This window comes from Synchiropus splendidus, chromosome 1, assembly GCF_027744825.2.
Source record: "Synchiropus splendidus isolate RoL2022-P1 chromosome 1, RoL_Sspl_1.0, whole genome shotgun sequence".
NCBI lineage: Eukaryota > Metazoa > Chordata > Actinopteri > Syngnathiformes > Callionymidae > Synchiropus > Synchiropus splendidus.
In genome coordinates, this window is record NC_071334.1 from 2564638 (window position 1) to 2578638 (window position 14001).

The window sequence follows — 14001 nt, forward strand, 5'->3', positions numbered from 1 at the left end:
ATTTCGAGGATGACTGTTGCTGTACTGTGAAACAACCTGTTGATCTCAGTGATAGTCTCTGTAGGGATGTCCAGCAGCTGCTGGTGATCAAAGCATTCACATCTAGCAGATCTTCTGAAGGTACTTGGCAACTTTGCTTCCGATTTCTTTCGAGGCTGTAGGTTTCCATTTACTTCTTAATCTTCCTTCTAATCTGTGTCTTGTTCCAGTAGCCCATTTCTCATCAGGTTGGCCTGGTTCCTTAGCAACGGTTATCTCTCATGTATCACTTATATATCATGTTTGAATGTTTTTTTATGTTGATTATTTTCCCAGAACACAGATGATAGCGGGTCATTTCCATGATGATGATTCTTTCCTGCATTTGATGTTTATTAAAGTAAATCATTCAGACAATTCATCCAACATGTCATGACTTTGGCCGCATCATTTATCTTAGTGTTGCTAAAATCCGTCTGTCAGTCAAAACAGAAAACTGCTTGATGCACGATGTGATAATGTGAAATACGGGGGAACTGACAAAGAAAAGTCTCTTCTCACACAATGTTCTTTGAAGAACTAAACATGAAAACAGGATCATATGCAGGTGACGCTCAAATAAACACATCTACAGAACTGCGTCTATCATCAAAATGAACAACACTGCAGTGAGCAGACTCGTCTCTCATGTAGAAAACATAGACCAGAGGACGAAAGAAGCCTCAATGTCATTACCAGTATATGAAATATTAAACTCTCTTCCATAATTAGACAAGGACAATAAAACAGTCCTGTCAACTGTCAAATACACACGTGGTCACTCAGAGTAAGGCTGGTCACCAGAGTGAACTCTCATGTGACACTTCAGGTACTGTTTCAATTTAAAACATTTACTACAATGAGAGCAAACAAAAGGTTTCTCCCCAGTATGAATTCTCATGTGTCCGTCCAGGTGACCTTTACGAGCAAAAGACCGACCACACTGAGGGCAGCTGAAGGGTTTTTCGCCAGTGTGAACTCTCATGTGTCCCGTGAGGTGATGTTTCCGAACAAAACTTTTACCACAATGAGGGCAGCCGAATGGTTTTACACCAGAATGATGCCTCAGGTGAGTGCTCAGGTTACCTTTGGTTGCAAACTGTTTATCACACAGGGAGCAACTAAAAGGTTTTTCTCCAGTGTGAAGTATCATGTGGTTTTTCAGGGCAACACTCTGGGTAAAACATTTGCCACACTGAGAGCAGCTGAACGGTTTTTCATCCATGTGAACCTTTAAGTGTAACTTAAAAGTCCCACGCTGTGCAAAAGACTTGCCACACTGGGGGCAGTGGAAAGGTTTTTCACCAGTATGAATTCTCATGTGTGTTTTCAGTGTAGTATGGTGCTTGAAGCACTTACCACAATGAGAACATTTAAACGGTTTTTCACCTGTGTGAAGTCTCAGGTGACTATTGAGGGAACCCTTCTGTGAAAAACACTTACCACACTGCAAGCAACCATACGGTTTTTCTCCAGTGTGAATTCTCATGTGTTCATCCAGGTGACATTTCTGAGAAAAAGATCTTCCACACTCAGAACATCTGAAAGGTTTTTCACCAGTGTGGACTTTCTTGTGCACATTAAATGTTTTACGCTGTGCAAAACTCTGACCACACTCAAAGCATTTGTAAGGTGTTTCACCAGAGTGATGTCTCAGGTGAGTACACAGACTCCCTTTTGTTGTAAAACATCTACCACACCGAGAGCAGCTGAAAGGCTTTTCTCCAGTATGAATTCTCAAGTGTGTTTTCAGTGTGGTATGTTGCTTGAAACACTTACCACACTGAGAGCACCTGAATGTTTTTTCACCTGTGTGAAGTCTTAGGTGACTATTCAGTGACCCCTTTAGTGAAAAGCACTTACCACACTGAGAGCAGCTGAAGGGTTTTACACCCGAGTGACGTCTCAGGTGAGTACTCAGATTCCCCTTCTGTGAAAAGCATTTACCACACTGCAAGCAACTGAAAGGTTTTTCACCCGTGTGAACTCTCATGTGTTGCATTAGGTAATAGTGATGCATGAAGCATTTACCACACTGAGAGCACTGGAAAGGTTTTTCTCCAGCGTGAATCTTCATGTGTTCTTCCTTTGTTTCCTGCTGGGTAAACCTCTCACCACAGTAGGAGCAGTTGTAAGGTGCATCTCCTGTGTGAAGTCTCATGTGGATTTTTAGATCACGTTTCTTTTCAAAACATTTTCCACAAACCGAACAACTCAAAGATCCGCTGCAGGATTTCATGTGTCCAATCAGTTCAGACTTCGAAGAGCATTTCCTCCCACACCCAGAGCAGTTCAGTGTGTTGAGAGCATCATCTTTCTTCCCACTGACATGAACATTTGGATCCTCCATTGAATTTGAAGCAGATTCAGGGTCACTAGTTCCTCTCCAGTCCTCACTGTCAACAGTGTCAGAGTCAGAACAAGGCGACCTCTGGTGGTCAGGGAGGAGAGGTGTATCCAAGTCACTGGCTGCTTCTGCTCCTCCACAGGTGTCTCCATCAGCTTCTGTCTTCATGTGTTGAGTCCAGCTGCTGGTTGCTCCATCATCTTCACTCTTCACCTGGACAGGAGTGAGGGAGAACTGGGTGGCCTCTTCTTTGATTTGGTCTAGATCTTCTTCTTCTGGTTCTTCTTTAATGAGAGGAGGTTCTTGTCCCTCCTGATCCAGACTGGAGCTGCACTCCTGCTGCTCAGTAGCATCTTCTTCTTCTTTCATCACCAGCAGCTGCTGGACACCTGCAGGGACACACACACCTCAGTCACTCAACAAACACTTCACAGGGCTCATGCACCTTTCCCAATGTCAAATTGCAGTGACAGATCTGTTAGCAGTAGAAGGATGGATGCTAGCCCACTGTTGTTTGTTAAGAAGAAATAAAAACATACTGTTGTATAGACATGTTGTATTGTTCATGTTGTCGGACACGGCAGACCCTTTGGGTCGCTAACGTGAGATCAGAATCAGAATCCCACAAACTAGGAAAGTGCTTTGGAATAATGTGCAAACATGAACAAAAACATAATAATAAGAAATAAAATAAAATACAAACAACAAGGGCTGATCACAAATTCATCGATCTGACGGCCGAGGAGAAGAAGCTGTTCCTGTGACGGGAGGTTCTGGTCTGGATGGACCGTAGCCTCCTGCCAGAGGGAAGAGGAACAAACAGTCCATGACCAGGGTGAGAAGGGTCGAAGGCTCTGATCCCACCTGCACGTCTCTGGTCCTGAAGAGGTGGCAGGCTGCAACCATCACCTTCTCATAGAGGAGGAGGTGAGGATGGAACAGAGAGAACGTAAACAAAGGGAAGAGTCGTCCTTTTTACTAAAATGTCCCTGTTGTCCTATTGGATATTGTTTTTAAAGAAAGTGCTTTGGTATCCTGGAAATCTATCCGCACTTCGTATACCACTTTGTTTCCAGTCAGCTCCAGAGCTCGGTTTGAAGGGACCATATCAAGCGGTGAACGGCGAGTGCCCTGGGTCTTCGGAGTATTGGGACACACAGGATAGTGATGGCAAAGCTACGGTGGTCGAGAAGGGCAAAACACAACACAATTAACAGGAAACGCCACAGAATTAACTCAAAACACAACGCATACCACTCTGAACATTTGGAAAAAACTAAAATTAAATTTGGAATGACAAAAACAATATCATCCTTACAAACATCGGATACATTGGCAGCTTTATCCCATCACAAACTGACTCAAATTTTAGAAAATGGGCTGAGCATGGACTGAGATACGTTCACCAGCTTCATGAGGAAGGGAACTTTCATACCTTCGAACAGTTGAAAGAAACATTCCATCTCCCCAACACAGACTTTACAAATGAGAAGCTTTATCTCAAATCATAAAGAGTGGCCCAAAATTAGGGAACCCAAAAGGTGGAACAATTTATGGAACAGATTCAAATGGGTGATAGGAAAACTCAAGTAATTGGTCAAATTTACCAAATATTTTTTAACTTGGACTGCCACAACACCTCAAAGACTAAAGCATGATGGGAGGAAGAATTGAATTGGAAATATCAACTGACACTTGGGAACAAATATGTACGGAAGCACATCATGTCACTCATGCAAACATATAGCGGGAGTTTAAATGGAAAGTTGTCACAAGATTTTTTCTGACACCAGAGGTGGCTGCAAAAATGAATAAGACCTGTCCTAACAATTGCTGGGGAAATTGTGGAGCACACATGGGTCACCACACTCACGTGTTGTGGACATGCCAGAAACTGTTCTCATCTTCCTGAATAGATTGTTTGGTGGAGATGTTGCAAGATTTTAAAACAGCAGTATTGGGAGTGTTTACTATATCATTGGACTGTGTTATTGTAAAGTGAATATTTGAGGTTTGTTGGTCGCTGGAAGGGAAATAGCAAATTGTAAATTGCTGATGCAAAACATGTAATAAAAAGAAAACTCAAGGCGGAACATCTGGCAGTAATGACATGTTCTAATGACCACAGCTCTTCAAACAAAGTGTCTATTTGTGCGTCAGTGTTTGCCCTCACCTTCACATGAGTCAGGTTTGAAGACGTAGCCCTTGGGACAGGAGCAGCTGAAGGAGCCGGGAAGGTTTCTGCACAGACCCTTGTCACACAGCAGTCGGTTGACCACACACTCCTTGATGTCTGGACAATAAACAGGTAACCGCTTGTTCATGAGATCATATTACGACATGGGAGGCTCGAGAAAAAAAACAACGCAAATAGCAGAAAACACAAGGCAATTGACAGAAAACACAAGGCAATTCGCAGAAAACACAAACCATTCACTTGTTACGGAAGTGATGAGGGTGAACGTGTTAGTCCCACCCACCAGGTTCGCAGAGGCCGTCTCTCATTGGTTGCCTTGCCAATGGCGATCTCGTCACTGATTGGACACAAGAGCACCACTCGGAGACGAAGGCGAGAGCTGGTGTTTATTCCCACAAACACGACATTATTCTCCTGGAAAAGCCATCGATACATCCAGACAGGGCCAAACCAAAGCGCTTGAGCTTATCGTAGCCATCGACGTGCCACATATAATGTGGCCCCACTGAGTGATCTGTCCGTCGTATGAACCTTCGCCGTCTTCTCAAATTCGTCCCTCGTGGATGCAGTTGTCGCAGCAAGCTCATCACCACTTCGCGTTTCACGCGTAGTTTATGTTTGTGTTGGAGCACCTGCCACACAGTTCTAGATCCCCACAACCGCCCGGGTCCACTTCATTCTACTGTGATGGCACGTAACTTCTGCGAGTGGCGAATATCCATGTCTACGAGTTAATCCATCCCTTCTCTTGTAGCCCCGTCTGAAGTGTGCGCACGCGGTGACTGTTTGGTGGTATGTTGACAGCATGTCAGGAATGACATCATATTCATGCTCTGCATTAAAATAATTCGGAATCATCTCGATAAGTGAAGGTTCGTGAGCAGCCATTGCTCTGACGTATTTTCCCTTCCTGTTATCGAAGGAAGTGTGCGCTGGCGTCCAATCAGAGACGAGATCGTCATTGGCAAGGCAACCAATGAGAGACGCTCTCTGCGAACCTGGTGGGTGGGACTAACATGTTCGCCCTCAACACTTCGATTACAAGTTAATATTTTTGTGTTTTCTATTAACCGCGTTGTGTTTTCTGCTATTTGTGTTGTATTTTGAGTTAATTTTGTGGTGTTTCCGGTTAATTGTGTTGTGTTTTGCACTTCTCGGCCACTGTACAAAGCCTTTAACTAGGGATGTACCAACCCGACTTCTATGGTCCTGACACCGCTGCCTGGGCTTTGGGGATCTTACGATACAGAATAACCTATGGAGTGTTTCATGCACTTAAATCCAGTTAAAATAATAACAGTGTTGATGAGAGTTAACTGTCACGTCTGCACTCATATTATAGCAGGTTCCACCATGTTTATAGAAAGTGGTCCTTTATGCTGCTCTACATGAGTGTTGTTGCTCACCATCTGTCATGTTTTACCATCGTTGGACATGTTGGCAAAAATCGCTGGTCTGTTCTCAATGATCTGATCCCTTCCGCCCTGCTCTCTGTTTCACACACAAAAGCACTTGCAAAGTAGAATCAAAAATGCATGTGAAACCGTGACACATCAACACACACGCGCAGCTGCTGCGGACATCCATCCATCCATCCATCCATCCATCCATCCATCCATCCATGTAGTGAGCCACCAGTGTGCGGTTGAGCCCAGATATATGTGGGTTAACTGATCCCTGATCTGATCTCATCCTCCATTTCTGCTCTCTTCAAATGCATCTCGCGATCCAGCCGTCCTCGCGTGACCGTTGAAAATACCTTCACTGTTTTGTTTCTCACGCTGCCTCTTTGAAGAACCGGATATGAGAAGGTGGGACACTGGTGCGGCGTCAACATGACACTGTGAGGACCAACAGAGTCAGGACACTTTTTCATGGGAAGTGAGGACATTTTCCCGACACCTTCAACCCTCAAGTTGAGGATCGAGACGTTCCAGTCACTACGTTACTAGTTTGGAGGAGTGAACTGCTTCAGTTGTTGAGTGTGTGTGTGTGTGTGTGTGTGTGTGTGTGTGTGTGTGTGTGCGTGTGTGCGTGTGTGTGTGCGTGCGTGCACCTGCTCTCCGGGTCTCCATCTGCAGCAGGATCCTCTTCCTTCACAGCAGAGGAAGATGTGGTGGAAACTCGGCAGCAGATGATCGTCACTTATGAATCTTTCCACCTCTGAAGAACATTTCATCCGCCGGAGGATCCACGGACGAGGAGCACGAAGCTGCTGCAGAGTTCTGGAGAAGAACATGGCGGAGTGGGCGGAGTCAAGCGGATCACTTCCTGAAAATGAAATCAATAGAATGAAGAAATGTGAAATCGATTAAAAGGTTATAGATCAAATACAGTTCCAGTGTAAAAGAATTCTCAACGCTGATACCCATTTCACACCCATGGACTGCGCAGCCAAGTTCTTTCAGAATGAATGAATTGCATATGACAACTATCAGTCAGCAGAACGAATGTGACGGATGAAGGAACCACATGGGCTCAGAGAATGCTAACATCAGTGGTTTATGAATGACTGAGTGTGGTTGTTCACTGCTGTATATTGCTTTGCAATCGATCACATTCAGCACCCTCCATCACCTTTTATTTTGAAGGAGACATCTTTGTTGTGCTCTCACATGGGCCGCAGTTGAATCACGGCCATCCGACTTTGACTTCACCATCTGCATGTATTAATATTTAGCATAAGTTAGTCGACGATTAGCCACCACATTATCCATATTTTTTCTGCACCGAAACTAGCTTTAGCCATGATTTACTTGATGCTAAGACCAGTATCTTTCTGTTGATGGTTCCACTCAAGTCAATCGGAGCTTCTGACACCACGTCCTGACTCTGTGCTCCTCTCTGGAAAGAGTTCAGTTCACGACTAAATTGTGTCAGAGACACACCTGAAGAGCAGGAAAATAAATGTTGATCCACAAAAGGAAAACAACAGTGTGACGACACTGTTATGACCCCAGGCTCATATTAGTTGCTGTCAAATGAGACTGCAGTTTTGCTTCCTGCAGAGTGGGGTTGTTTGTGGCGTGGCCAGATGGAGGCTGATTCGCTGGAGCCAGAGTTTTACCTGTAAGTTCCTGTTGCTGCTGCAGCCTGCTCATGCTGTCTCTTCTCCAACCACACCCAAGGTGTTGTTTCTGTGACGATTCTTTTGTGTTGGCTTGTTGCCCAGTTTTCAGTACTCAGGGTTTTTGTTTTGTCCTTTTTGTCTTTGTTCTTTGTTTGTGTTAAATCTGGCATTTTAAGTTCAAACAAACAGTCTGAGTTTATTGGTATCTAAAGAGCTTTTGTTCGCTCTTTGTAACGTAACATCGTCATCTTCGTATCCGTCAAGTTTTCACTTTGAGTTTTCTTCAAGAAGCCAAGCTGTTTGTCACTCGAGAGGGAGGGGACATATAGTTCATTTGAGGACTCTCCATTTTACCTTTGTTCTGTGTTGGCATTGAACACGTTTGTTTACTTTCCCCTTTGCTGCTGGAGTCATTGGGAATGCTGGAAGAATGGAGACAGTCATGTGGTGTCCTCCTTTGGGGGCTCGTCTTCAAGCTTTGTCCTTGATTTGTCCGCCGACTTTGGTGAGTATTTAACTTATTTCTACTTGTCTTACTGGCAGTTTTTTTTATGGTGGGGAAGGACCATGGAGTTTGATGTAGATGAGTTTTCTGTGAACCCCATGAGAGAGAAATTAAGTAGATGTAGGAAAGCTGGAATTCTGGAATGGAATTCTGTGCCATCTGAATGCAAAGAAAGAAGATACAAAGACAAAAGATCATTTGTGCCGCATTCAATGAGAAGGGTTTGTTTGGTGAGTCACAAGGTGACTTTGCTCTGCCCAACTCCCTGCGCAGCCTCTTAAGGCGACCACCCCTACGGAGAATCTTAAACTTACGCTCCGAATAAAGGAGGTTGAGCGCAGAAATAGAGAGTTGGAGGTGGATTTAAGGGTGAGGGCCTTGGAAGTGGAGCAGGGAGCCGCTGCTACCAGGCTGTCAACAACCCAAACACCAAGTTCTAGCCCTGAAGAAAGCTTCGATGTCAGTCAGCGCATTGCTTCATTACCACCAGTCTGAAGGTGACTCCTACTTCATTGCTTTTTTTTTTTTTGCTTCAGTGCGTTTCCTACTTCAAGAGACAAGCTTGTATGTCCACCCTCCAGTGTAGAAGAGCTGCTTTTTTTTTCCATAAATGGTTCTTTAAGCCTTTAAAAACCAAAGAAGTTCCTTCGGGGCTCTGTTCAGTCATGGGTAGTTACGACTAAAATTAAAATGTTCTCCGCACTGCAGTGTAAAAACAAGAAAGTTTTGCGTTGATCCACAACATGGAACACATCGATGATCAACTCATTCAGGTCACAGAAGAAAACAATCCACCATTGTTTCTGTATCGTTCCCAATCTGTGGATTTTACTGCAGTCGACCGTTTCATCTGTCACCGTTTTGTCCCAAGAGAACCAGTGGCAGGCTGGAGTCTTGGAGGTAAAGGTGGAGTGTTTGTGAGTGACATTCTCCTTCAAGGTTTTTCAGTGACTTCCTCTCCAGCAGATTAAATCTGCCTTCATCTCAAACAGAGTACTTGCAGGAAGATCCAATGTACAAGAGGACAAGTGCACATGGTACCAGTGTTAAAGTGTCATGTGACAATCAAGGCATTGTTTCTGTGAAAAACATTCACCACACTGAGTAGCTGAATAGTCTCCAAAAAAGCTGCTTTTTTACATGGCAAGTGAGACCACCCCTCAAATGACATAACCTCTCACACCCACAGCAGGTCAGTGAATCCTGAGGACAGACTTACCTGTAGAGCCTGTTACTTCAGTGTCAGATTCAGAACAAGGCGACCTCTGGTGGTCAGAGATGAGAGGTGTATCCAAGTTGCTTACTGGTTCTGGACCTTCACAGTTGTCTCCATCAGTTTCTCTTTTCATGTGTTGAGTCCAACTACAACTTCTTTCTCCGGTTCTTCATTACTGAGATGTTCTTTCTTCATTCGTCGCTACCTGCTGCTGGACGCTCGAGTCACAGAACAATCGCTGGACTCCTTGGATGAAAGGCAGCATCTTTTACAGTTCACTGCTCGATGGATGGGCAGAGACAAGATATTTATTCAAGAGAAACGTTGAGAGTCCGCTGATACGATGAAGAGACAGATGGGATTCAAAGAGAAAGTTGGATCTGCCGGTCGTCGTGTTGAGGATGGAGGTCCTCCACCAATCTTGCCCTTCCAGGAGGAAGGTCCAGTGACACATGACCAACTGAACATGAATAAGAATGAGAAGCAATGACAGAGATATAGATGTTCAGAGACCTTCTGAAGTCAAGCACGTCCATTTAGCCGTGAGAATAACTACCAAGAATCCAACAAGTTATGTCTAAGAAATGTATTCCCTGACAGAGGAGTCTAATACATGAGCAGAATCCTGGGTTAGCAACGACGCCTGACTTAGCCTTAGCAGAGGTCCGGTAGAGCGACAAAAAACCATCTGAGGTCATGACCCTTTATACACAAGTTTCTCCACGTGGGGCTCCGTCCTCGTCCGATTGGTCCTCCGCTGTTGACGCCAGTCCTGGTCGCTGGCTCCCTCGTAACCATGGCAACGACCACAAGGCTTGCTCCCCTCCTCCGGACCAAGGTGGCTCTTATCAGGACCAGCTCTGGAGAAGATGCTACTTCCCAGCCTCCGCCGTCTGAACTTGGACCCTCTAATAAGTTACAATGTAGTCTCAGGCCTCCAGTGTGCTTCGCTCCTGCCATTGTGCTGCACCTGTAAGTTCAATTTCTCATGCCACACTCCCTCACTCAGCATTCCTCCATAACTTCTTTATCAGTAGCACAAACAATTCCAACAATATTAACATTGTATAATAAAAGCACAAGTCCCATTATACGGACTTCTAGTTCTCCAGTCCACTCTTGCTCTAACTGTATCTGGTATACTTCATTAAGCTAACTAAGTCTGGATCATATGCTTCTCCATTTTTAACAAATGTTTTTTGACATAAAGGCGAACATTGTACTCGACTATTGTTTTCGTCTCCAAATAAATGGCACCCGGAGGGTTTTGCTGCTGGTGCTTTATGCCAACCACATGTTTTGCTGTGAGATTTCAAAACTGTGTGTTCGGAGGAGCAGCGTGATTTATATGTTTACACCTTCCGGCTTCAACCACAAGCGACGGATTGTTGAACTTGCAGTCATCTTGTTGCTGTAGGCGTTTTACCACTACCACGTTTGGCTGTCAAATTGAAATATTTCAAAGCGTGACAGACGGTTTTGAAAAATTTGTATTCAAGACATTTTATGACACCTAAAGAGGACAGTGGAAAAAATATAATAACTAAGAAAAATGAGTGGAACCAGTTTTCCCGCTGCGGTACAAGCGGCGTACTAGTGCAGCATCCAATAATAAATATAAAAATAACTTCTCTGCTAAATGCAATGTGTTTAGAAGGGTATCTGTTCCTTTTTTTAATTCTATTTTTTACTCCAAACTGGATAATCCAGGTTGCTTTGTGCTACCTTTGCTGCTTCTAAGGCAATGATTCGTTTTTCTGAACTGACATGTTAACATGGTAAATGAGACTACTCACCGACTACTTTTTCAACTGCGTGACTTTTCATGTGAGTCTTGAGTTGCTGGCGCTGTGCAAAAGAATCACGACACAGTGAACAGCTGAAAGGTTTCTCACCTGTGTGCTGTCTCATGTGTATGTTCAGTTGATAGTTCCGAGTAAAAGATTCACCACACAATGAGCAGCTGAAAGGTTTTTCACCGGTGTGAAGTCTCATGTGTATCTTGAGTTGGTAGTTCCGTGTAAAAGTGTTACCACAGAGAGAGCAGTTGAAAGGTTTTTCGCCTGTGTGAATACTCATGTGACACATGAGTTGACGTCTACCGATGAAACAATCGCCACAATGAGAGCAGACAAACGGTTTGACTCCAGTGTGAATTCTCACGTGTTCCTTCAGACGTCCCCTCTCTGTATAAGATTTACCACACTGAGAGCAGCTAAAAGGTTTTTCTCCAGTGTGAATGGTTGTGTGAGACTTCAATTGATATTTCCGTGCAAAACATTTACCACACTGAGAGCAGTTGAAGGGTTTTTCTCCTGTGTGAACTTGCATGTGTCCCTTCAGGTGTTCACTCCGCATAAAACATTTTCCACACTGGGAGCAACAGAAAGGTTTTTCTCCAGTGTGAATTCTCATGTGGACTTTCAGGTGCTCACGCTGTGTAAAAAACTTACCGCACTGAGGGCAGCGGAAAGGTGTTTCTTCCATGTGCCCTCTCATGTGGATCTTCAGATACTGTCTCCTTTCAAAACATTTTCCACAAACTGAACAAGTCAAAGGTTCCTTCGAGCAGCACTTCATGTGTCGAGTCAGTCCAGCTTTTGAGGAACATTTCCTCCCACATCCAGGGCAGACTGGCGATTTGTGATCCACATCATCTTGCTTCTCTCTCACACAAACCTTTAAACATGACTGAGTGTCACTGGTTTCTCTCCAGTCCTCACTGTCATCAGTGTCAGAGTCAGAACAAGGCGACCTCTGCTGGTCAGGGAGGAGAGGTGTATCCAAGTCACTGGCTGCTTCTGCTCCTCCACAGGTGTCTCCACCAGCTTCTGTTTTTATGTGTGGAGTGATGTTGCTCATTGTTTCAATATCTTCACTCTTCACCTGGACATGAGTGAAGGAGAACAGAGTGACATCATCTTCTTCTCTTTTGCCAATATCCTCCATTCCTTCTTTAAAGAGATGCTGTTCTTGTCCCTCCTGGATTGAACGGGAGATGCAGTCTTTTTCTTCATTTTTAATCACAGGCAGCAACTGGACATCTGCGGGGACACAAACACATTCAGTAGGCATATAAGTCCACAGTCGCCACATGGCGGTTGGCACTTGGCGTACCTGCTCTCCGGGTCTCCATCTGCAGCAGGATCCTCTTCCTTCCGTCTCTCCTTCACAGCAGAGGAAGATGTGGTGGAAACTCGGCAGCAGATGATCGTCAGTGATGAATCTTTCCACCTCTGAAGAACATTTCATCCGCCGGAGGATCCACAAACAAAGAGTACGAGGCTGCTGCAGAGTTCTGGGAGGAACATTGAACCTAAACAAACTTTTCAATGAAACATTTGAATATTTATATTGGTACATGACACATGAAGCCACTCCTTGAAAGTGTGTGACGTAAACACTGAGGAACAAAAACTGCCCTGAAGGGCTCTTCAAATCCCGGTGTGGGCACTAGGTCCTGGTAAAACACAGGGCGCGTCATGACAATGGAAATGTTGTTTGAGTCTTCCATTATTCATATGTGAAGATGAAAAATGATTGCATAAACGTTCTATTCTTTAAATAAACTACAACAACTGGCTTCTGAACCGCGTCGTCGGCCCTTCACTAATGGTTAACAAGATCATTTTGAGAAATTACTGGGGATTTCTCGCGGTTTTCCACACATTTCCTCCACCGGTAATAATCCGTCAAGAGAACGTAGCCGCGGAAGTAAGTAGCGGAAGCGCCTGATAGCTGGACTGCAGCGTGTCCCTTCCTGTTTCACCTTTTTAACATCGACCGATGTTTAGGTAACACATGTCGCTTTTCATCTGCAGACTTCAGACGACTCGTTTTGAACCACGATTTGACCGACACGGTGTCACTGCGCCATATACTGGACGTGAACAGCGGGTTACGCAGCTCGAACAAGTGTGCGCGCGTGTACGTACCTGATATCTTGAGTTCCATCTCCATAGCGGGACTTTGGTCACTCCATCGTTTGACGGACTCTTTCACCCTCCGCAGGACATTTTCACCCACCAACAAAAACGGAAGCCGCGTCTATCGTCCCGCAGAAGAAAATGGAGGAGAGGGCGGAGTCAAGCGCGCGCACACTTCTTCTTGTTTGGCAACCAGCTCAGAGGTGCATTACCGCCCCCTACTGGATTGGAGCGCGAAAGCGCAGCATGTGCGACGGAAAAGTTGCTGGTGGAGTTCTACACGGCCATCATCCAGTCCATCCTCACCTCCTCCATCACTGTCTGGTACAACAGCGCCACCTCCAGGAACAAGAGCAGACTGCAGCGCATCGTACGTTCTGCTGAGAAGGTGATGGTTGCAGCCTGCCACCTCTTCAGGACCTGTATGTCTCCAGGACCCAGAGACGTGCAGGTGGGATCAGAGCCTTCGACCCTTCTCACCCTGGACATGGACTGTTTGTTCCTCTTCCCTCTGGCAGGAGGCTACGGTCCATCCAGACCAGAACCTCCCGTCACAGGAACAGCTTCTTCCCCTCGGCCGTCACACTGTTGAATTTGTGAACAGCAACTGTTTTTTTTATTTTATTTTATTTTTTGTCAGCACTTTATTCCGAAGCACTTTCCTAGTTAGTGGGCTCCCCACTGACCATGGCAATAAATTTGATTCTGATTCTGTTGATGTT

General features: G+C 44.9%; 2 protein-coding genes across 8 annotated transcripts; both read right to left on the reverse strand.

Moving 5' to 3' along the window:
* Nucleotides 1-407: 407 nt before the first annotated feature.
* LOC128752325 (gastrula zinc finger protein XlCGF26.1-like) lies at nt 408-11919 on the reverse strand. Of its 6 annotated transcripts, XM_053853439.1 has the most exons (6): nt 9357-9463; nt 7630-8296; nt 7140-7222; nt 6619-6833; nt 4539-4658; nt 408-2754 (listed from the first exon to the last, which is right to left on the reverse strand). In XM_053853439.1, exons 4-6 carry the CDS (start codon nt 6635-6637, stop codon nt 797-799), a joined length of 2097 nt encoding a protein of 698 aa, XP_053709414.1. In that variant the 5' UTR covers nt 6638-6833; nt 7140-7222; nt 7630-8296; nt 9357-9463; the 3' UTR covers nt 408-796. The 6 variants fall into 6 exon arrangements, with proteins under 6 accessions (XP_053709414.1, XP_053709432.1, XP_053709423.1 ...); XM_053853457.1 differs by having other exon boundaries at nt 7140-8296; XM_053853448.1 differs by lacking the exon at nt 9357-9463 and having other exon boundaries at nt 7630-8303.
* LOC128752568 (gastrula zinc finger protein XlCGF28.1-like) lies at nt 9578-13523 on the reverse strand. 2 transcript variants are annotated; one of them, XM_053853919.1, is made up of 4 exons: nt 13289-13523; nt 12471-12651; nt 11150-12397; nt 9578-9813 (listed from the first exon to the last, which is right to left on the reverse strand). In XM_053853919.1, exons 2-4 carry the CDS (start codon nt 12487-12489, stop codon nt 9716-9718), a joined length of 1365 nt encoding a protein of 454 aa, XP_053709894.1. In that variant the 5' UTR covers nt 12490-12651; nt 13289-13523; the 3' UTR covers nt 9578-9715. The 2 variants fall into 2 exon arrangements, with proteins under 2 accessions (XP_053709894.1, XP_053709904.1); XM_053853929.1 differs by lacking the exon at nt 9578-9813 and adding an exon at nt 9851-10323.
* Between the last annotated feature and the right edge of the window lie 478 nt (nt 13524-14001).